This window comes from Artemia sp. Qi Xiang Cuo, chromosome 15, assembly GCF_049724085.1.
Source record: "Artemia sp. Qi Xiang Cuo chromosome 15, ASM4972408v1, whole genome shotgun sequence".
Classification (NCBI taxonomy): domain Eukaryota; kingdom Metazoa; phylum Arthropoda; class Branchiopoda; order Anostraca; family Artemiidae; genus Artemia; species Artemia sp. Qi Xiang Cuo.
In genome coordinates, this window is record NC_142808.1 from 56736021 (window position 1) to 56760348 (window position 24328).

General features: G+C 36.7%; 1 protein-coding gene across 1 annotated transcript in view; it reads left to right on the forward strand.

Annotated features, from left to right (window-relative positions):
* Nucleotides 1-24328, forward strand: part of LOC148943889 (eukaryotic translation initiation factor 3 subunit G-like) — a 46755-nt gene that overhangs the window by 10245 nt on the left and 12182 nt on the right. The window contains exons 3-6 of the mRNA XM_089101795.1: nt 6602-6834; nt 14068-14235; nt 20914-21043; nt 23291-23412. Of these exons, the coding sequence (XP_088957921.1) occupies nt 6602-6834; nt 14068-14235; nt 20914-21043; nt 23291-23412 (653 nt within the window). The remainder of the gene's footprint in view (nt 1-6601; nt 6835-14067; nt 14236-20913; nt 21044-23290; nt 23413-24328) is intronic.

Below are 24328 nucleotides of genomic sequence, written 5' to 3' on the forward strand. Positions count from 1 at the left end.
TGCCCCCCCCCTGGAATTCAGCTTATGGGTGCCCATGAATGAGTCCCCTCTGAATTTTATATGAGCACCCCTTCCATAAGTCGTATATTCCCCTAGAGCATAACTTAAAGAAAGAAAAACGAGAAAAAATGGGTTTTTTATAGGCCAAATGACGATACTGAAAATACAAAGCGAATATTTCGAGAGGACAAACGCCTCTCTTCTTCAGCGCGAAACGAAACGAAGAATCAATAAAAGCCAAAAATTAAAAGAATTAAAACCAACTACCTAACACCCACGAAAGCGATATATTCGCCAATAACCGCGATTTGCACAAAATCCAAAAAAATATGACCTGCCATCGACGGATACTAGCGAGCAACTCCGTCGATGGCAGTTCGTATTTTTTTGGATTTTGTGCAAATCGCGGATATTGGCGAGTAACTCGCTTTTATGGTTGTTAGGTATTTGGTTTTAATTCTTTTAATTTTATGCTTTTATTGATATATCGTTTCGTTTCGCCCTGAAGAAGAGAGGCGTTTGTCCTCTCGAAATATTCGCTTTGTGTTTTTTCAGTATCTTCATTTTGCCTATAAAACCCCCATTTTTGCTCGTTTTTCTTTCTTTATGTGATTTCAGGCCAATGTGGTTTAAGAAATTATCTTTGAGCATAACTTACAATGCCTGCTCTCGGGGGGGGGGGGCGATCCCGTAGTTTTCGTTATCTTGTCTTTCAACTATTTTTAACAAAATGACCATCTCAAAATGTTTATTAGATGCATTTGGGAAAAAGGGCATGGGATCGACTCTTAAAAAGGGTACTAGAACTTCCGATTTTCAATCGAATTAGCCCCCTCTGAAGTTTTTTCGACCGCCCCTTCCATATGAAGTGCCTCTGGGGAAAAAATGATAAGACATTGGAGCCTTATGGCCTTTACTCGCTTTAACGTTGCCTCTGACAACGCTATATTGTTGCCTCTGAATGTAGCATAGCATCTTATATTTTGTTTCCCTAAGGAAAATATTAATGCCATGACATGAAAAAATCCAGCCCTTGAGCAATGTGGGCCATTGCTTATAAAAGGGACAATAACATGCAAACCTGAAAAATATAATAATAATAACATTTAATCACCCACCATCTACACAAATAGATTGTAGTGGAGCACTATAAAAAGAAAAAGAAACCAGCTTCCAAAAAGATAAAGGTACGGCACTCAAATAAATGCAGGTGAGAAACGTTGTCTATCTGATTTAACGTTTAGCACTGAATTATTTTGAATGCTAGACCATTGATTGGATGGCTCTGTAAGACCGTATTTTTCAAGGCGCGAATTCCTATAACGCTTGGGTATGTACAGTAAAAATTTTGTATATTTATAGTAGCACTTTTTGACGTTTTCATTGTTTCTCACTGACAGCATGTGGGATGCACCGGCGAGGTAGGTTATGTGTGGTAGGCACACTGAACGATAAATTGAGGCAAGAAATTTCCTGGAGCAGCGTCCATGATTCGGCACTACAGACGCATAAGCGCATTTAATGGTGGTAGTTGTTTGCTTAGAAATTGCTTGTCTAGTTTTAATGATCGTTTCTGCAATCATAATACCAAGATATCTCAGTTCCGATACCGTGAGTAGGGAGAGTGGTCCATACTGAGCCGAATTTTGGAAAAGTGGATTTTCTCGCTTCCCGTTGGATGGTTTGTTACTTCTCTTGCATCATAAGATAGCACATAACAAGTAGTTTCTTTTATAGTTTTTGCAGATTTTAATACAGGCTCCATCTAGGGAAAAATCTCAGTGGATCACTATGTACCACCTGGCCCAGTATGGACTGGAGGTGGTGCATAGTGAGCCATCCTATGGTACATACTGGGCCGCTTGAAGACTTTCAAATAAAAAATCATTCGTTTATTGTGTTAAAATGGTACAAAGGTAAACAAAACTTCTAAAAAATGAAACAGACGACAGTCATTCGTTTAAAATGTTGAAGCGATAGAAAAGTAAGAAAACTAAAATGGTATGCTATAAAAAAAAACGTTTGGCAAGAAATGGAAACTACAGATGTTTACCAATCCTCGAAAGTAAAGAAAGAAGATGCCCTTGAAGCTGTTCCTTTTGCTGGGATCGGGTTTGAAATCTTCTTCAGAATATCTTCACGGGGATACACAATGGCGTCTTCTTTTTTCGGGCCACTTCCACCTATTCACTCCCGCCATGCTTAGCACACTAACCTGGGCATAGTCTTTGTTCTTTACCTGAACCACTCCAGGGAAATATTCGCCTTCATAAAAAATTTTCACGAAATCGCCAATTATAATTGTGTCGAACAGTCTCTCCTCTTGACATAGCTCGTCTTCTTCCTCCTGTCCAATGTGAAGCGACGAATCATCACTGTCATCATGGAGTGAAAGGCTTCCATCACTGTCCTCGTCAAACTGTAAAACCTGCTTTCTTTTGCACTCCTTTTGGCTTTGGCTTTGCAGCTTTCCCCTTTCTGCTGGTTCTTTCTGCTTCCTCTGCTTCGATTTGTTGCTTTACAGGCGTATCAACCAAGATTTTGGATGAGTCTCGCTTCCTATCTCTGAGAGACTGCTTCCTAGGAGCAGCTTTGGCAAAAGGCCTCACCTGTTCTGGACTGAAAGCGATGGAAGATGAGGGTATGTGCGCCTGTCTTACATTGTTGGTCATGCTTGTTCTTCAAAGTTGAGGGCTGGTACTTGCACCTGTGCTGTTAACCTCTGGGCGAAAGTCCACGGCCTCCGTGTCATGATTTGTGGTACTGCTTGATCCGTTCTCCTCATTTTCGGGTCTGTCTGTGACATATGAGCACATGAAATCTTGTTCTGTAAATACGCCTGGGTTGTAAGGCCAAATGCCTGATCTAGCAAACCCACTCTGGATGTTGGAAGGGGTAAATGCGAGTGGAAAGGCTGAACCAACTAGTCCAGCAATACCGTAGATCGAGATGGTTTTCCCGGATTGCTATACATCCAATTATCCATTGCCCTGTTATACTGGGCCTTGAATGAGAAATAGACACTGACATCAAGGGGTTGTAGCCTGTGGCTGCAGTGTGGGGGATTAGTCAGTAGAACTACGCCATTCTTCTTGGCGAATTCCAGTGCATTTACCAAGATATAGGATTTGTGATTGTCTAGTATGAGCAGCTTTTTCTGCTCAGTTGAAACATGCGAATTTTTGACGAAATGTTGCAAGTAGTCGCAAAACAGTTCTTGGGATACCCATCCAGATGGGTTTGCTCCTCCTGCTGATCCAGCAGGGCTTCCATTCAGCATATGTGGCTGAACTTTCTTTCTGGGAAAGATCAAGTACTCACAAGATCATTTTTCGTATAGCCTATTGTTTGAAATACGGTCAGTCTACCGGGTACCCAGAAGTACCCAGGTACCCAATCCTTAAGCAATTTCTCTGGAAAACATCTAGCAAATCTTCATCCGCTTTTCAGAGCGTCCATGCTTCAGAGCCATATTTGACCACTGTCATCACTGTAGCTTTTAATATTCTAATCTTGGTTTGCAGACTTATCTTCCTATTCTTCCAGACTTTTTTTTAGCTGTGAAAAAACACCCTGAGCCTTGGCTATTCTATTTTTAACATCTTCACTGCTCCCACCATCTTTACTAATAATACTACCAAGGTAAGTGAAACTGCCCACCTGATTAATCTTATCATCACCCAACGTCAACTTTTCATCTTCACTTATTCCTAGCCTTAGTAACTTGGTCTTCTTAACATTAATTTTCAAACCAATTCTAGCACCCTGAACTCGCAAAACCTCTAAAACTTCATTCATTTTGCTCACACTCTCATCTAGGATGCTTAAATCATCAGCATAATCCAAGTCCAGGAGACTTTTTCCTCCCCATTTGATTCCGTGGTCTCCCATTGCCTTTCCTGTGCTCCTTAAGACAAAGTCCATCAAAATAATCCATATAAAGGGGGATAGAACTCAACCCTGCTTAACTCCTGATTTAATACAAAACCAGCTGCTAACCTCATTTCCTACCTTAACCGTAGCAGTGTTATTCTCGTACATAGCACTAATCACTTTAATTTATTTGTCTGGTATACCATACAAGGATAAAAACCATTACCAAATCTCATCTATAAACAGATTTAAACGCCTGCTCATAATTTATAAAATTGAGGGCCAAAGATGTTTGGAAACTCAGTCGCTTCTCAATTATTAGCCTAACAGGAAAAAATTTGTCGACACATCCTCTACCTTTTTTTAAAACGCACTGCTTTTGTCTTAAAACTTTGTCTATGGCATCTCTCAGTCTATAAAGTATCATATTACTAAGTAATTTGCCACCTACAGAAACCAGACTAATTCCTCGATAATTGACAACTAATCTTTATAATTTTTATTTATGACTTTGCTTTTACCCTTATCTTAAAAATTTCATTCCTAAGTTTTCTAAATCATCACCCAGCTTGCTTCCTACCGCACTTGATATATGTCTGCCAACCACTTCTACCAAATACCTCTTAACCAAAATCATTACACGTGCTCTTGACAACCCTGTAACCAATAGATTTTTATCAGTAATCTATCAATAGCGTGAAATGCCCTTTTAAGATCTTGTAGAAACACAGCAAAAAGTTGTTCTCGCCTTCTCAAACTATATTTTCTAATTAAATTAATTTATGGCCAATTAATTAACGTAAAGTAATTAAATAAATTTAACTATAGCTCTAAATTATATATTAAAAGCTAATTAATTTCAAATGAATAACTCGTGTGAGATGCAGCAATTTTCCCTTAAACCAACTCAAATCTCTACCAATCTTTTCCCCGTTTTATTATCACCCATGTCATCTACTGCACAAAATGTTAGAAAATAGCTCATTTAGTGTGTTTCTCTATAATATTAGCCTACAGGTTTCTTTTTTTAAAGTGATACTACTAGCAAACCAGCTTGTATGAGGGAACCTAATTTTGGCCATTCCCAAAAAAAATTCTAAAAAAATGAGAGGGAAAAAACGGGTTTAATTTCGATAAAGCTGTGGAACAAAATAAAAGATAAAAAAAACAGCAACTAAACTATACGTAATAAGAAAATTCGAATATTTTGGGGAAAAGAAACAAATTTTTGTTAAATTAACTCACTCAAAGAAAACGACAACCAAACACATGCACACACACAAAAAGAAGAAAAAAGAACAACAACAAAAACAAATAAATACAAACTCATATTTTAAGTACTTCCAGAATTGTAAATGTCTAAAATGTGAGTTTGTATTTATTTGTTTTTGTTGTTTTCTTTTGTGTTTTGTTGTCGTTTTCTTTAGATGAGTTACTTGAGAAAATTGTTTTTCTTTTTTTTTTCGTTGAAAAAGGCCTACCGGACTTGGAGTAGAAATATTCGGAATTTTTTCATTATGTAAAGTTTTTTTTATGTTTTTTTTTTGTTCCACAAAAAAAACAGGTGCAGCACAGTAAGGGTTTGAAATTTTTTTTTTTCCATATGGGTGGTTTTTATGCACATAGCCTTGCTAAGCCCAAAAATAGGTATCTCAAATGTTAGTCTTTTTATTTCATCTTACAAATATCAAGGTGTTAATCAATCATACTCTATTATAGAAAAGCTATTTATAGTTAAAAAATTGTCTCAAAGTATGAAGGACAGTGAATATGGTGTTAAAAAAAAAGACGCAAGTGAAAAAAATAAAACATATGGCACCAAACAGTTCAATTTCTGTTTTGCCGCAGGGGTGTGGAGGTGTAGTTGCTTATTTATTTTGACGGTTCAATTTGGCAACAAAACAAACGATAAAAAAAACAGCAACTAAACTATACATAATAAAAAAATCTGAATATTTCGAGGAAAAGAAACAAATGTTTGTTAAATTAATTCACTCAAAGGAAACGACAATTAAACACACACACAAAAGAAGAAAAAAGAACAAAAACAAATAATTACAAACTCACTTTTTAAATGCTCCCAGAGTTGTAAATGTCTAACATATGAGTTTGCATTTATTTTCCTTTAATTATTTTTTTTCCATTGAAAAAGGCTCTCGGACTTGGAGTAGAAATATTTGAAATTTTTCAATATGTTAAGTTTTTTTACGTTTTGTTCTGCTCCACAAAAAAAAAACAGGTGCAGCACAATAAGGGTTTGAATTTTTTTTTCATATGAGCGGTTTTTATGCACATGGCCTTGCTAAGCACAAAAACAAGTGTCTCAAATGTTATATTATAGAAAATAGCTATTATAGAAAAGCTATTTATAGTTAAAAATTGTCTCAAAGTATGAAGGACAGTGAATATGGTGTCTCATTGCCAAATTAAACAATAGAGACGCGAGTGAAAAAAAGCATGTGGCACCAAACAGTTCAATTTCTCTTCTACCGCAGGAGTGTGGAGGTGTAGTTGCTTATTTATTTTGACGGTTCAATTTGGCAACATTGACAAAAAATGGGGTACTGCCCTGAAAACTTCATAATTTTTAGCAGAAAAAACTAGCGGTTTGGAAGTATAAATAGACCTAAAAACCTTCCAGTTGACAACTTTTTATTTATTTTGGCACTTCAAATCACCAACTAACAAAATAAGACAAAAGTCTAGTGAAAGGGCTCTCCTTTTTTAGGACTGCCACCTTCAACTGAAGAAATTCGTGATGGTCTCAAGATAGTCACAGAATATATGCGCAATGAAGATGACGCAAAAGTTAAAGTGACTCGCACATACAAAATTGAGAAGCGACAAGTGCCGAAATCAATAGCACGAAGGAAGTGTTTGCCAAAGTTTGGACAGTCTAAAGGAGACAAAACTGGTCCAAATCCAGCGACGACTATTGCTGCAGAAGAAGTTTTCATGCAGGTAAGGCGCAAATGACTGGTTTTGTTGCATCTTTACCATTCAAAATATTATTTTTGGGTGTATTTCAGTCAGGTACCGACCTACAACCCTGACAACATAAATCACGCTGAACAATTCTAAAATTGTTTGCTTTTCAAGTAATGAAATGGGTATTCTTATAACCGTAAATCCGTTTTTACTAGAGATTTTTGTTTTTTATTAGAGATATTAGATAGATATAGAGAGATAGATAGAGATTAGATAGATTTTTATTTTTGGATATGCATTGTTGTACTGTTCTCCAATTAAAGCAACAAATCTTTTTCTATATATCTTTATAAAAAAAAAAATCTTAGAAGTGTAGGGAAAGGGAGTTCGTTTGTTTTTGTGATTTTAGGATAGATGTGATTTTGTGATTTTAGTTCACAATTTTATGATATTTACCTCTTATTCAGTGACCTACGCAGTTGAGGGGTGGGGCTAGAGCATTGACCTGATCAAAATTCTAAATTGCGTACAAGTTCTGTCCTAGGACGGATGAATGGATGATAGACTATCTATCAACAAGTGAAAATGACATCATTTTTATACAACCCTGAAAAAGGCTTATACCAGCTTTGCCTCTCACTCAGATTATTTTTCTTGGCTTTTTCTCCAATTAGCCATGGCTTAATGGCAACTTGATTTTAATACAAAAATAAAAAGTTTAATTAAAAAAATCCGTTGATTTTTGAATTAAAATCAAGTTGCCATCAAGCTATGGCTAATTGGAGAAAAAGCCAAGACAGATAGTCTGAGTGATGGCGACTTTATTTTAATTCAAAAATCAGCGGACTCCTATTTCTTGTATTTCTGGGCATTTCTCATTCAAATTAGTAACCAAGAACTTTTTATTGCCCCCCCCCCTTCTTCCTAAAAAAAATCCTGTGTGCATACCTGCTCTTAGTTTTGATATCCTCTAGTAAGAAAATTCTTGAGGTTTTGGTGTTGGAGGTAAGGAGAGATACTCTTCCCCTGGTTTAACTTTGCTTAGTTTCACCAGCCTTATCCTGTCCAGTGTTTTCACTTCTCCCGATTTTTCGGGAGATCTACCGAATTTCTAATCAATCTCCCGACAAAAAAAGAAGATACAGAATCTCCCGAAAATCTTCAGAAAACTTAATCCCCGGAACATTTTACTTTGTGGTCATTCTTTTTTTTTACCTGGTTGTTGCCTGTGGGCTTTTAGGGATTTTCCTAACGTCCCAGGCAATTGAGGCACCGCGATTTGAATTTATTGGCATATGTATGAATATTGCCCATTATCCATTGCCCATGCATTGCCCATGCATTGATTATCTGTTTTTGATCATTTAAACACCTTCAAGGTTTGTAATTAACTAATTATTTTCAATTCATAAACTAACCATAAGTGTTGGCTTGCACCAAGAAGACGGGAACTAGCACTATGTGCGTTCGGCTGATTTATTAGATTGAAAAGGATCCAGAGTTGCTACAAATTTAAAGAAATATGACAACAATTAGACTTTGTCTCCAGTTGCTTTGTAAAACTGAAGGAGTTTGCTTCAAATGATCCAATACAAGAAACAGAGACGAAAATTGCAGCATTTTGAAAACAATTTACCATTTTTGCTGGTTGACAAGTTAGTCCCATTCCTGAAAAATATGCCGCATAAGAATCTTACTGATAAAGTAAGATTAGGTAAGCAGAAAGTGACGAATATAGTCTGCCAGAGCCTGTCAGTGTATTATAAAACATAAAATTGCGAAGAAAGGATGAAAACGATTGCAATTAGTGGTCGAGAAGTGCCATTGACAAAGAATGGCGGTAACTTTCTAATAGTGCCAATGATGATGAAACAGTGACTCTGACAACCGAGGATTACTGGAAATCGGCTTTGAGTGCGAGGGACCGCCGTGGAAACCAAACATAGCAAAGTTTGTACAATACTTATTTTCCTTGCCATTTTCGAACGTAGCTTCAGAAAGACTGTTCAGCTTACTCAAGAAGTAAAGACAGACGGAAGGAATCATTTCGTAACAGTAACTTTGGCTTCTACAATTCAAACGGAACTGGAAATGAAACAAGACGGAGTTACAGCAGACACACTGACGGTAGACCAGCCCCTCAGAAAGAGGCTAAAAGGAGTGGTAGCGTATGCCAGCACAGCTGAGTTAGTGCATGATCAGAGAAGGCTGCTCACATAAAAAGCCATGCGATAGACACATATTATGAATGTAATGCGGTATATGTATCTGAAAGTTTTGCAATTTTTTACACTTTTTTTTTCAGTTATATCAATACTAATGAGCTGTGACTTTGCGTTTTCTCTTTATCATTTGTGAATACCTCTGGGGATGGTGGTAAAAAAAATATCCACTTAACTCAGACACAATGGTCAAAGACCAGGTGTCCGTAATTCGTCCATATTTTCTGTCCCCGTCCTGAACTTAGTGGCCTGTCATCTGGAATCTGAAAGGGCGACAAAAAATAGCGTTCGATGAAGAAAAATGTCTTAATTAAACAGCTTCAGAGTCTGAATGAGATATAACTGCGCTTAGTTTCAAAATTAAATACATTTCAAGTTTCTAGCTGCTTCCTTTTGTCATGTTTGACAATGTTGATTGACGAATTTTCTTTCCGGAAGTGCAGCTGGCTCCAGTAAATCTGCGCTCCAAACATTTAGAATGTGGTACTTTATACTCAAATCGCTCGAACACCTCCAAATACAAAATACATAAAACTGAAAATTCTACCAAATCCCGAGATCCATCTCCCGATTTTCTCCCGAATCCTGAGAGCCATATCCCGAATTTCTCCCGAAAATTGTCAAGATTTTACAGATTTTTTCAAAAGATAAGTGGAAACACTGATCCTGTCTCCCTCCGATAATGATGAACAGTGACCCTTGACTAGTTTTGATGTGTAAGGGTGGTTATACAGCAATACTTCTGAATTAAACAAAAAGTAGCAAAGAGATAGTAGAAGATTCAAATCCAATCGAAATCCGAAATTTCCTCAAGTTTCTGGGCACTTCTTATTAAAATTGGCAAAAAAAAAAACTTATTCTCCCTTACGTACCTGCTCTGAGTTTTGATATCCCCTAATAAGGAAAGTCTTGAGGTTTTTGTGTTGTTGATAAGGAGGGATGCTCTTCCCCTTGTTTAACTTTGCTTGGTTTCACCTACCTTATCCCACCCCCTTCCAATAACGATGCAAAGTGTGATCCCTTGACTATTTTTGATGTGTAAGTGTAGTTATGTAAAAACAATTCCGTGACATAGAGATAGTAGAAAGATTCGGATTTTCGAGGTTAAGCCTGACATGTTTATTACAGATGGGTTAAAGTCTACAGGAATTTCCTCTGAGGTAGCCAAAGTAAAAATTATGCAGGATAATTTGAACGAAAGAGAGCTTGCCATTGTGTTTAGACTCTTGTCATGTAGGGCTGTAACAGATTTGGGCATTAGCAGTAAAGCACCAAATAAATACTTTCACTTCATTTTTGGTATTACCTTAGTTAGCAGCTTGGGTATTTAATTTCCGCAGAAGTTCGCCTAGTGGTTTTATGGTGGGGTTTTATGGCTTCAACAAGCTTCGCCTAGGGGTTTTATGGCTTTAACAAGCTTCGCCTAGTGGTTTTATGGCTTTAAAAAGCTTCGCCTAGGGGTTTTATGGCTTTAACAAGCTTCGCCTAGGGGTTTTATGGCTTTAACAAGCTTCGCCTAGTGGTTTTATGGCTTTAAAAAGCTTCGCCTAGGGGGTTTTATGGCTTTAACAAGCTTCGTCTAGTAGTTTTATGGCTTTAACAAGCTTCGCCTAGTGATTTTATGGCTTTAACAAGCTTCGCCTACTGGTTTTATGGCTTTTACAAGCTTATGCTCAGTTTTACAGGATTTATGAGTTCAAGTCTGAGTTATTTGACGGGTTTACAATCTGAATAATTTATTCACAAAACGACACCCATAGTCATGGCTGTAGCCAGACTAAATACCATTATTTTTTACTAGTGCAGTAAATATTGTTGGAGAACAGTGGCAATAGCACAAAATAATTCATATGACGGCCTGGTCTTTATTTGGGCCTGGCCTTTTGGGCCGAAGAGTGACAATAAAAAGCACAAAGTGATTCATATGACGGCCTCTTCTGCATTTGGGAAGCACCAGTCTTTTCTGAGGGTTTTGGTCAATAAACGTTTCAGTTACTTTAGAGGTGTTATCTTTTATAGAAATCAGTTGGAGCTCCTAATAAGACTTTGAGCTTTGAATGCTGTCTCGTGGCTTTTTATAGTCTAAATAGCTGCACTTTCAAGACGATATATGGTGTAATGAATTTAGGTCTTATTACTGGGATTTCTTGTGCTAAACTTTCATATTAGGGCACTAATGAAAACTTGGAGAGTCCAATTTTTGATCGCGGCAGTCAAAGGTACGTTAAATCAGGAATAAATCCAAACATGGATGGGACTTAGGCAGCTATTGTAGTGCCAGCAACGCCATCCTGATTTCAGCAAAAGAAAACCGACACAAGGTTTAGGCAAAAAACGAAAAAATATGAAAAAAAATATATAAAAATAATGAAGGAAACGAAACGAGGGTGAATTTCAGTTATGGAAAAGAAGCAGCGAAAAATCAAAGCAGATATTTTGGCAAGGATATCTGCCTAGCCGTCCTAAGTGATCAAAACAAAAGAAGAGAAAAATTTCAATGCAAAACAAAAACTAACCTTTTTGGAGACAAGACAAAGCGTATATTTTGGCAAGGACCTCTGTCAAGCCGTAAAAAAAGAAGAAAAAAGTTTTTTTTCATCTTAAAAGCAAAAAAGCTAAATAAGATAAAAAAATCGGTCATAAAAGTGATAAAAAAAAACTGAAAAAAGCTGAAAAGAAAAAAAAAGTTAAATATAAAACAAAAACTAACCTATTGAAGTGAGTTGCATCAATATTGAGACGTGAATGAAGCCAAAAATGAGCTAAAATAAATGAAAGACCATTCAAAAATTAGATTAAACAAGAATTATTTTCCTAGCGAATAATGGAGCCTGTCTAATTACCTAATTTCTGTTAATATAGTCAATTGATCTTGGCTTAAAATGAGAATAATGCTCCCAAGCTCGACGTCGTGGTTTTGAGCCTTACATTAATTTATTTAGAATGTATTTGGTTTTGGGTAAAAGCCGAAATTTTGGAAAAAAAATTGATGTTAGACTATTTTGTGCATGTTAATGGATAAAGAATTTGATTAAAGGGATGGGGATATTCTGTTATTATATATGACATGTTATTAATTCAACCATTAATGTAATGAATTACAATATATTACAGCTAATTCAATCAATCCAAAAAAAAATGTCATAATCGTACGATTAAGACCAAATATAGCGATGAATCTTCTTTTTGAATTTGGTTCGTTTTTTTTTTTTTTTTTTTTTTTTTTTTTTTTTTTTTTTTGTAATCGTATTGGGAGAAGTTCGAAGATGATGAGTATTCTACTACTATTTTATCTTCGATGTATTTTTCTTTTTATGTGACAACTTGTATATCATCTTGCAATTAAATATTTTTCTACGATATCTTTCGTCAACTTTGTTAAATTGACATCTCTTAGCTTCAAATACAAAAATAGAATAATCTGATTTTTAACAGAAATATTTTTTAGACTTTCTATTGAATTATAACACTAAATAAGGAGACCTTCATAATTACTGAATATCTTACTTATTACTGAACATTTATCACATTACATTTTATTGGAATTTTATTGCTGAACATTTCAAATTTTATTACTATTATTCGGGAGATGGGGAGAGGATGCGTCGACCCAATTTATCAAACAGTTCGTGGTAACAAACTGTAAGTAAGGAGCGACCCGGCTCAATAGTAACCGAAACTCTAAATAACGAAATTTTGATACCAATAGATGCATCAAAAGAATCTGATTTTAATGCTGATTTCAATATATTAGGTCTTACCCATCAAAAGTTACGCGCCTGAGAAAATTTGCCTGATTTTCGAAAAAAGGAGGAAACACCCACTAAAAGTTATAGAACCTTAATGAAAATCACACCATCAGATTCAGCGTATCAGAGAACCCTACTGTAGAGGTTTTAAGCTCCTATCCACAAAAATGTGGAATCTTGTATTTTTTGCCAGAAGAAAGATCACGGGTGCGTGTTTATTTGTTTTTTGTTTGTTTTTAACAAACTCCCCAATATACGTAGTAAAAACATACAATAAAGAAGTTCGTTACTTAAGTTAATTCTTAAGTTACGTCAGAACAAAATTTCGAGAAAGCCATTTAGCCAAAACAAGTAAAATTAATATGCAAATTTCATTCTAATTATTCATGTACGGTGAGCCAAAATTAAAGCTGCATTAATTCAAAAACTTTCAGAAATTAAATTAAAAAAACAATTTTTTTTAACTGAAAATAAGGAGCAACATTCAAACTTAAAACGAACAGAAATGATTCTGTATGTGAAAGGGGCTGTCCCCTCCTCAACGCCTCGCTCTTTACGCTAAAGTTTTTTACTGTTTTAAAAAATAGAGTTATGAGAAAGAGTCTAACTTTAGCTTGAAGAGCGAGGCGTTGAGGAGGGGACAGCCCCTTTCATATACGGAATAATTTCGGTTCGTTTTAAGTTTTAATGTCACTCCTTACTTTCAGTTAAAACAAACTTGTTTCTTTTAATTAAATAAGAATTGAGAACGGCCTGAGTCATCAGAATCCTCAAGTAAAAACCTTCATTCCAGGGTGCCAAGAATGTATCAAACAAAAATCGCCATAAAAAATGCCTAGCGCAAAACTAGGACAAGACCCTACTCCGAATGGAGTAGGAGAATTAATTTCCATTGATACATGGGGATCGAGAGGAGGCTTGCCAGTTTCCAAGAATCATATATCGATATATAAGAATCATTATATATCAAAAACTTGATGTTAGACTATTTTGTGCATGTTAATGGATAAAGAATTTGATTAAAGGGATGGGATATCCTGTCATTGTAATTGAGTATTTCAAAAATTACAGTTTCGATAAGTTTGACATATTTTGTCGCATTGTCTGGGGGTCAAGTTGAAACTTACAGAAACATTTGGTGGTGGATTGCAATGCGACTGCAAATTTTGATTTGGGGTGAGGGGTTGGTAGCAATTTCTATCCTATACTGACAAAAGAGTTTACGCTAAAATGTTTTTTTTTCTGTCTATGATTGGACTTGCTAATAATGATAATTATAATATCAACTTTTTCAGTTTATCACAAACAAAGAAGAAGCTGAAAAGTCATCTGATGATGTTTTTGAGAAGTTGAAATCTGCCCAGATGAAAGGCATAGTCAAATGCCGCTACTGCAAAGAAGATCATTGGACGACTCAGTGCCCATACAAGGATACACTCGGTCCCCTACAGGAAAAGCAAGCGGTATGTTGTCTAAGTTAATCGGCTTATTTTTAAATGCTGAAAATAAAAGTTTTGGCTCAAACGACAAGTAGGCTGTAGTATACGCAAGGAAACGTAGATTAGCGTTACTGAGTCGGCCTATGTATGAGGATGGACCAACAACTTTTCTTGATAATACCCCATTGCCCCCGCCCCCTCCCCCCGAGTCACTGAACTGGATCAAAAGCTGATCTCAAAGGTGATTTATTTAAATTGAAAACCTCTCTGTTTCTGCTCTGTAGAGTTTCTTCATTCCGGAAAGTAAGGGAGTGTGTTTTAACAGCACAAGGGCTGTGTATCCGACTTCAAAGGTAATCTGTCATTGAAACAACTGATGATTTCTATTTTCTTATGTGCTAATCTTAAAACATCTTCAAGAAAAATAGCTTGAAACAGAATTTATTTAAAAATCTTTTGGACTAAAAAAAACTTTTCATTCATTATATTGGCTTAAAAATTCATTTAGTAGGGCCAATCGGGTTTTGAAAAGGTTTATGGCCTTCCTTTTCTGGCATTTGTTTATGGAATAATTTTATTCACTTGTAATATATCTTTTTCTCTTCAATTTTATGTTAAGCGGTTTAGCTAGGAAGAGCAATGTCAGGCCAAGCGTTTTCAAATGCTAACGTTTATTATTGTAGCACAGTTGCCAGTGAAAAGCCACGCGATGTCGTTGCATTAAATACTGAAAATTTTACATTGAAACCTGCCATTGGCGGAAGTTGGACCCTCTGTCCCGTGCTAACTGCTTATTGGCTAACTTGTCAACTCCTTTATATCCTCTTGTCAGTTCATAATAATGATAAATCATAAGAGATAAATATCTTTATGTTGGTTTTCTTTTGCCCAAAAATTCCTTATCTACTAAATAAATTATTGTCGATTATTTTTGCTGGTCATGCTTTTTCGGAAGATAAATACGAGGCCATTGACCATTCCGTATGTTAAAAAGCAGTGCTGTCTTGCGAATTTTGGTCAGTTTTTGACCTTTTATCATGCAACTGGTAATTATTTATTTATCAAGACTAGCCGTAGATCATGTGTGTCGTCATAAATCGAGCTTAATTTTTTTTTTTTTTTTTCATAACATCTTAAAGCTAAATCTAGGGCTTTTTGATTATGTGAAGTTGATAAATGATCAGGGCTTAACGAGCATTTCTTTTTTCGTAATTGATCTTCAGCATGTGATTCACCACAAGCTATTTCAATTAACTACTTTTTTCGAAGGTATATCCTGACCACAACTTATTTCCAAGACTTAATATTGACGTCAAATGTTAATTTTTATTAATCAACCATGGGGGTTCATTGGCTCACCAGAAAAGGACTATTCACAAGCTTTGCGTGGTTTATCTTTCAGAGAGCCCCCTCTTCAATACCAGTTCAAATCCCCATCTAACAGGCTTCCATCCTCCACAGGCACGAAGAGTCCATGTAATAGTATAGACCCTGTTGTATCACTGGCTGATTCTATCAGTAACATCTATATCTAAATCTCGGCCCTTCAGGTAGAATTTGTCAGCAAGGTCATATTAAATATGTCTTGAGTGACAAGATTTTAACTTGGTAACAACGTGCGTGGCAAGTTTTGTGACTTAATCTCGTCAATGAATCTTGTCATTCAATGACTATATAATAGCAACAATGGGACAGAAAAAGGAAACTTTACAGTCAGCTAAGGCTCAGCAGAGGGTTTCGTCTAAATGACTTAGAGCTTGTTAACTGTTATTTGTTATTGTTAATTGTTATTAATTAAAAAAAACTTTTTCCACAAAATAAGTTTTTCAAAGAAAAGTAAAGAACTCCGTTAAACAAAAAATGAGTAAAAATAAAATCAAATAATCTACCAAGCGTGAAACTACCACAAATCAGCATCGATAAATAAATGAAACCCAAAACGAACGGAAATTACAATAAATTAGCAAGTCAAACTCAAAACGAGCAGAAATTAACATGAGTAGGGCTCAAAACCCCTATGTCTTCCCAAGGCCAGAACAGAATTTGCACTTTACTGAAAAAAATATAAATGTTTTTACTTTTATAACTTTAATAAATCAAATAATATTAACATTTTGATTACTAAATATCAGTATATGTATATTAAACTGACAATGCACATTCATTGTATTTCTTTTTCAGTAAAGTGTAAATTATGTTCTGGCCTTGGGAAGGCATAGGGGTTTTGAGCCCAACTTATGTTAATTTCTGCTCGTTTTGAGTTTGACTCTGTTATTTATTGTAATTTCTGTTCGTTTTGGGTTTCATTTATTTATCGATGCTGATTTGTGGTAGGCTCTGATGGGGTTATCATCCTAAAAGACCTAATTTCACGAACTTATGACTACGTTGAACAAAAGGGATATCTCAAAATTTTGATTGAATATGTTTGGGGAAATCGTGAGCGTGACCCGGGTCAGTTGCCCTAGTCCTTTCAATTTCCAATCGACTGAGCTCTTTTTGAAGTTTCTACAACATCGCTTTCTATAAAAACCTTATCTGCCCCCAGGGCGTAACTTACGACCCTTGCCCTGAGGGCTGGAGGGGTTGTCATCCTTAAAGACCTAATCTCCAAAACTTTCAACTAGGTTGAATAAAAAGGCTATCTAAAAATTTTGATTGGATGTGTTTGGGGAAAAGGTGGGTGTGAGAGGGGGGTTAATTGCCCTCAAATCACTTTCGAGACTATTAAAAAGGGCACTAGCCCTTTGAACTTCCAATCGAATGAGCCCTTTTCTAAGCTTCTACGACAAACATGTCAGTAAAAACTTATATGCCCCCAGGGCATAACTTATAACCCTTACCCTGCAGACTGTGGGGGGAGTGTTCTAATCAAAGATATAGTTTCCTCAACTTTAAACTGCGTGCAACGGAATGGCTATCTCAAAATTTTGATTGGATGTTTTTGCGGAAATGGTGGGCATGGAAGGGGTGTTAGTTGCCTTTCAATCACTTTCGACTATTAAAAAGGGCACTAGTCATTTCAATTTCAAGTTCTATAAAAACCTTATATGCCCCCAGGGCATAACTTGCAACCCTTGCCCTGAGGGCTGTGGGGGGGGGTTGTCATCCTCAAAAACCTAATTTTGAGAACTTTCAACTACGTTGAACAAAACGGCTATATAAAAATGTTGATTGGATGTATTTGGGGAAAAGGTGGGCGTGAGAGGAGGGTTAGTTGCCCTCCAATCACTTTCGACTATTGAAAAGGGCACTAGCCCTTTGAATTTTCAATCGAATGAGCCTTTTTTGAAGTTTCTACGACAACTCTTTCTATAAAAACCTTATATACCCCCAGGGCATAACTTACAACCCTTGCCCTGAGGGTTGTGGGGGAGTTTCCTCCTCAAAAGCATAATTTATATCTGGAAATCAACTACGCTGAACAAAATTGCTATCTAAAAAATTGGATTGGATGTGTTTGGGGAAAAGGTGGGCGTTAGAGGGGGGTTAGTTGCCATCAAATCACTTTTGACTATTATAAAGGGCACTAGACCTTTGGATTTCCAATCGAATTAGCCCTTTTCAAGTTTCTACGACAAAGAATTCAATAAAAACTTATATGCCCCCAGGATATAACTTATAACCGTTATCCTGAAGACTGTGGGGGGAGTGCCCTGCTGAAAGGTATAATTTCCTGAACTTTAAACTGCGCGGAACAAAAAGGCTATCTCAAAATTTTGATTGGATGAGTTTAGCGAAATAGCGGGCGTGGAAGGGGTGTTAGTTGCCTTCCAATCACTTTCTACTATTAAAAAGGGCACTAGCCATTTCAATTTCCAATCAAATGAGCCCTTTTTGAAGTTTCTACGACAACGCGTTCTATAAAAACCTTATATGCCCCCAGGGCATAACTTACAACCCTCGCCCCGAGGGCTGTGGGGGGAGTTGTCATCCTCAAAGACCTAATTTCCAGAATTTTCAACTATGTAGAACAAAATGGCTATCTTAAAATTTTGATTGGATGTGTTTGGGGAAAAGGTGGGCGTGAGAGGGGGGTTAGTTACCCTCCAATCACTTTCGACTATCAAAAAGGGCACTAGCCCTTTGAATTTCCAATCAAATGAGCCTTATTTGAAGTTTCTATGACATAGCGTTCTATAAAAACCTTATATGCCCCCAGGGCATAACTTACAACCCTTGCTCTGAAGGCTCTGGGGGGATGTCCTCCCCAAAAACATAATTTCTATCTGGAAATCAACTACGCTGAACAAAATGACTATCCCAAAATTTGATTTTGGGAAATGGTGGGCGTGGAAGGGGTGTTAGTTGCCTTCCATTCACTTTCGACTATTAAAAAAACACAAGCCACTCCGATTTCCAATTGAATGAGCCCTTTTCGAAGTTTCTACGACAACTTCTTCGACACGAAGTGCCCTGGTCTAAAGGAAAAAAAAAGTAATACATTGTGCCAACATCGTTCTTATATGCCCCCAGGGCATAACTTAAAACCCTTGCCCTTAGGATTGTGGAGGCTATCTCAAAATTTTGATTGGATGTGTTTCGGGAAATGGCGGGCGTGGAAGGGGTGCTAGTTGCGTTTCCAATTACTTTCGACTATTAAAAAGTGCACAAGCCACTCCAATTTCCAATTGAATGAGCCCTTTTCGAAGTTTCTACGTCAACTTCTTCGATACGAAGTGCCCTGGTCTGAAGGAAGAAAATAATAAATAATACATTGTGCCGACATCGTTCTTATATTCCCCCAGGTCATAACCTAAAAGCCTTGCCCTGAGGTTTGTGGAGGAGTGACCTCCCCAAAAACAGTTTTTTTTATCTGGAAATCAACTACGCTGAACAAAATGGTTATCTCAAAATTTTGATTGGATGTGTTTGGGGAACTGATGGTCGTGGGGGTTGGCTTAAAAAGTGCACAAGCCACTCCAATTTCCAATTCAATGAGCCCTTTTCGAAGTTTCTAGGACAACTTCTTCGATACGAAGTTCCCTGGTCTGAAGGAAGAAAATAACAAATAATACATTGTGCCGACATCGTTCTTATATGCCCCCAGGACATAACTTAAAAGCCTTGCCCTGAGGTTTGTGGAGGAGTGACCACCCCAAAAACAAATTTTCTATCTGGATATCAACTACGCTGAACAAAATGGCTATCTAAAATTTTGATTGGATGTTTTTCGGGAAATGGTGGGCGTGGAAGGGGTGTTAGTTGCCTTCCAATCACTTTCGACTATTAAAAAGGGCACACGCCACTCCAATTTCCAATTGAGTGAGCCCTTTTTGAAGTTTCTACGACAACTTCTTCGATACGAAGTGCACTGGTCTAGAGGAACAAAATAATAAATAATACATTGTGCCAACATCGTTCTTATATGCCCCCAGGGCATAACTTAAAGCCTTGCCCTGAGGGTTGTGGGGGAGTGACCTTCTCAAAAACATATTCTCTATCTGGAAATCAACTACGCTGAACAAAATGGCTGTCTCAAAACTTTGATTGGATGTGTTGGGGGGAATGATGGGCGTGGGGGGTCTAGTTGCCCTCCAATCGCTTTCGACCATTAAAAAGGACACTGGCCACTCCAATTTCCAATCGAATGAACCCTTTTCGAAGTTTCTACGACAACTCCTTCGATGCCCTGGTCTGGCCCTGGTCTAAGACCAAGAAAAAAATAAACAATACATTGTGCCAACATCGTTCTTTACTTAGGCAGCGCTATTGCGCTGCCTATGATTGTTAATTGCTATTGTTAATTGTTTAAATGACTTGTTAATTGTTTCACTGGCGGAAAAATTTCCTCGCGTCTGCTCCTTTTTTGAGTTATCTTGATAATTTGTGAAGTTATTGTTATCTAATCCTATTCTATTGAGTTTTTTGATATCCAAAACGTCTTCACTAACCTGTTCATCGATATTGTCTGCAGCTAATACCCAAAAAGATGTATTTTCTAAATTAATCAGCCCATAAATGAAATGATGAATGTGTTTCCTTTTCCTAGTAATTTTAAGTTGGTTTTAAGCTAGCTTAGGCTCACTTATTCTCAATTTGTTCATAATTTACCTCATATTTATGTTAAGCTATTGGGAACATGGGTTATTGACTATAAGTAAAGTTTGATGAAGATCGATAGATGGATAAGTCTGAGAAGACTACATTAGAAACAATGGGTGGTATAAAACTCCTCTGGCACCTTGCCCTGACTTGGAGTGGAAATGATGACCTTTTGGCCTTTCTCTTTTGGTAGTTGACTACCTACTACATTGTGGGCCGGGAGGAGAAATTCCCTGCTCTGGAAATGTGTTCCAATTACCTCAGTGTTGAGGAATGAACAGTTTAACGAAGCTATCTACCACACCTTATTTGGCCAATATTCTCGGACTATAATTAAATGAGGAATGGCTTTCTTCCAAGATCGATTCAACGTCAAGGTCTTACAAGGGTGAACAAAATGTGAAACTCTGGTATTTATAGTACAAAAAAAAACTAATACTCTCAAAAATTGTCTGAATACCTCAAAATTGATCTTTAAAGAAAACTATCTGTTTCATGCGCTAAATATGGCAAAATTGCCACTTTCATCTCATTAATTTCCTAAAAAGAAGAGTGGATGAGAGTTGACTGGATCTACTTCTCCTTGGGTTGAGTTGTGAACTTAAATGCTCGAATATGATGACTCATCGATTAAGGCAAGGCTTTTTCTATTTCTAGGAGGAGAGAAAACCTTCTGCGGCTGCAGCTCTTGGAGGGAGAGAAGGGGCGACCAATGAGTATATCCCACCGAATAGAAGAGAAGGTGCCACTGTTAGGAAGGGAGAAAGCATGCCCTCGGGTAGAAGAGGTATGTTTGACATTTATTTTAAAGTTCCATTAATTAAACTAATTTGAACCACATTTTTGTAAAACTGTGCATTGATGTATAAGGGTACATAAGCTATTATGAATGAGGTATAGTGGACTATTTTGTAGGCGGAAGGAGGGAGCAATGCCTCTTAGGACATCTGATCCATATTTCGAGGCTCCCTTCTTGTTCAGAATAGTTGAAAATATCAATAAGCTTGCATTCATCGATGATATAACCTCCAGAGCTCGTGGGGTAAGGGACATTTCCAGACCAGACATTTTTTTTTAAACTAGGAGGGGGTATGCCCTATCCTCAACCCCTCCCCCACTTGTGGTCGTAGAAACTTCGGAGGATGCTCACTCGATCGGAAATTGACTAGTACTTTTTAGTAAAAGTAAAAAGTAATTGATAAGCAGCCTGCCCCTGTTCTAGAACTTTTTTTAATCTCTGGTCCTTTTGTAACCTCTTAGGACATCTGATCCATATTTCGAAGTTCCCGTTTTGTTCAAAATAGTTGAAAATGTCAATAAGCTTGCATCCAACGATGATAGAACCTCAATAGCTCCTGGGGTAAGGGCTTTAAATTATGCCGATTGTCAGTTCTTTACAGGTATATATTATAGTGGAAAAAAAGGGGGGGGGGCTTGTCGGATCTTGGGAGTCTAGTGGCATGAAATGTTCAAGGATCATTTTCTTGGTCAAAAAGATCATCAACATTTTTCTGCGGGAATGGGGAGGTGTTGGGGCGGGGTTCCAAAAATGAGCCTTAAAAACTTATCATTTTCCACTCTATATACCTTTTTTGCCTAACCCTTTCCTTGCACCTTTCCTAGTATCGTAGAGGAAAGTATTGTATTGTTCCAGGAATATCAAGAACATAAACAAGGGCTTATTCACTCTTTTATTGTTTCATTTATTTCGTCTTGTTTTTATGTTGTTTATTTTATTTTCGTTATTTTATTTATTTCCCGCTGCTTTTAAGACGCTATATTAGTTTTATCACTGACGTTGCTACTTTTTTATTTTTTTTCGCACTATCCCCAGTTTTTTTTTTAATATTTATCCGATTTCTATAGATTTTTGCTGTATGTCGTTTTTGTCCCATTTTTCTCTTCTTCTTAATTGTTCTTTCATTTTTTTTTTTTTTTTTTTTTTTTTTTTTTTTTTTTTTATACTTGTAGGGAAAAATGGGTTGAATTTCAAAACCCACAACAGAGCAAGTCAGAGCGAGTCTTGACAACGAGATACACCGAATTCTAACAGATTTTGCTATGTATTTTTGCAAATAAAATAAACAAAAATTTAAGTTTACTAATATTTAATTTCATATTGTAAATATTGCTTCAAACAAAATTCACTCCCCAGACATTTAATTAGTGACAGGCCCAGGTTTAGCTATTTCTTCTATTAAGGAAACTCGTTTGATGCTTAGAACGCAATATAAGTTCTGAGGTGCCTCTGTGTGAACTGTTGCCAAAATTTATTATATTGTCAAACAGCTAAAAACAATGAATGAAGTTATATATTATCACTAGCAGAGATGGACAAAAATAAAACTATGGTTGTAATGTAAACAGCAGCAACACTTCTTAAAACATGATCAGGTAAAAAAAAAAAAGGCACATAGAGACATATACACCAGACACCGCTTTTATGACTAAAATTTATTCACTGAGCGAAACTTGGTCCCATAGTACTAAAGATATAATAATCAGTGGCGGATCCAGGAGGGGTGAGGAGGGCGCGCGCCTCCCCCTAGTGTAGTCTAAAGTACTGTAATTTACTTAATTAACCCAAGTTTAGCGTTAATTAAACTTGCTCCAAAGGCAGGTTTATCGGATCGACCTATTTTGCTCCCCCCCCCCCTAAAAGATTTTTATAGGATCAACCTATTTTGCCCCCCCTCCCCCTAAAAAAACCCTGAATCCGCCCCTGATAATAATACATTAATCACGATATTTGTAATATATCTCAATCAGCGCATTCAAGTAAAGCGTCAAATCTAGATGGTATTAAGCTGCAATACATATTAGTTTTTTTTTTTTCACTGTCTAAACAAAACTGTTTAGCATAAAACGTATCTTGTTTGGATATGATTTTTTTTTCCTAATCAAAGGTCTCAAATTTCAGCTGACGGAAATGTGGATTCTGCCAATCATGGCTTGTGACAGATTCATTTTAACTAAATAACTTAATTTTTTTTTATCATGGATTGGGAAGTAACTCTTGTTTTATTCTTTTCAGAGAATGACAATCCCAATACATTGAAGGTGACTAGTCTATCTGAAAATGCCACCGACTCAGACGTGCAGGAACTATTTGGTAGATTTGGAGATATTAGTAGGCTATTTTTAGTGAAAGAGAAAGTGAGTATTCGTCAATAGTTTCAGTTGTTCTTCGCTAGGTTGCTGCTATCATTATAACCATGAAGATACTAATTGGCTTTTGAAATCTCTGTTGGATCTGCAGCTATTACCCATATTGCAATTTCTCTTGCTTTAGTAATTATTATTATTTTATTACCCATTATTAAACCTACAAAATGTTGTAAATGGAGTATAAGAAAAGAAAAAAAAGGAACATCAAATAATAACAAAATATCCGAAGAAAACTCAACTACAGAAAAACAAGATTAAGAACATTCCTACGACAAACAAAAAGACAAATTTAAGTTATTGCGACACATAATGAAGAGAGGCTTGGTTCAAACGCCTTTGCAAATCGAACACGGCGATTCAGTACAGCTGTAACGGGGTCGGCAATACCATACTTCAGAGATATATTCGAATTCCTCATCCAATCTGGAAGACGAAGCAGATACTTGCCATATCTGTAGAAAATAGACCGAATGCTGCGGCGATCAGACGAGGTAAATATTTTCCAAAAACGGAGATAGGACTAGTAAATGTGGCAAACCAAAAGCGTTATACACCCTTGCAAGTAGAAAATGGTTAAAGTGGCACTTCATTGAAACGAGAATTACATAAGCTCTGCGTGTCTTTACAGCGAACAACGAAACAAGGCAATCGCGGGTTTTTTTTTAAGATCGCTACAAATTGGAAGGCCGAGGCACATAATCTTAGACGAAGAGTTAATCGTATAAATTCCGAAAATAAAATCAACTGGTACACTATCTTTAACGCGGCTATTAAATACGAGAACTTCACTCTTCTGGGGATTGAAAGAAAGACCTATGTTACCATACTCCTTACTCAAAAGACGGAAAGTCTCTTCGATGCCTACAAGTGTTCTACTCGCGTTCAAAATGTCGAGGGCATAATC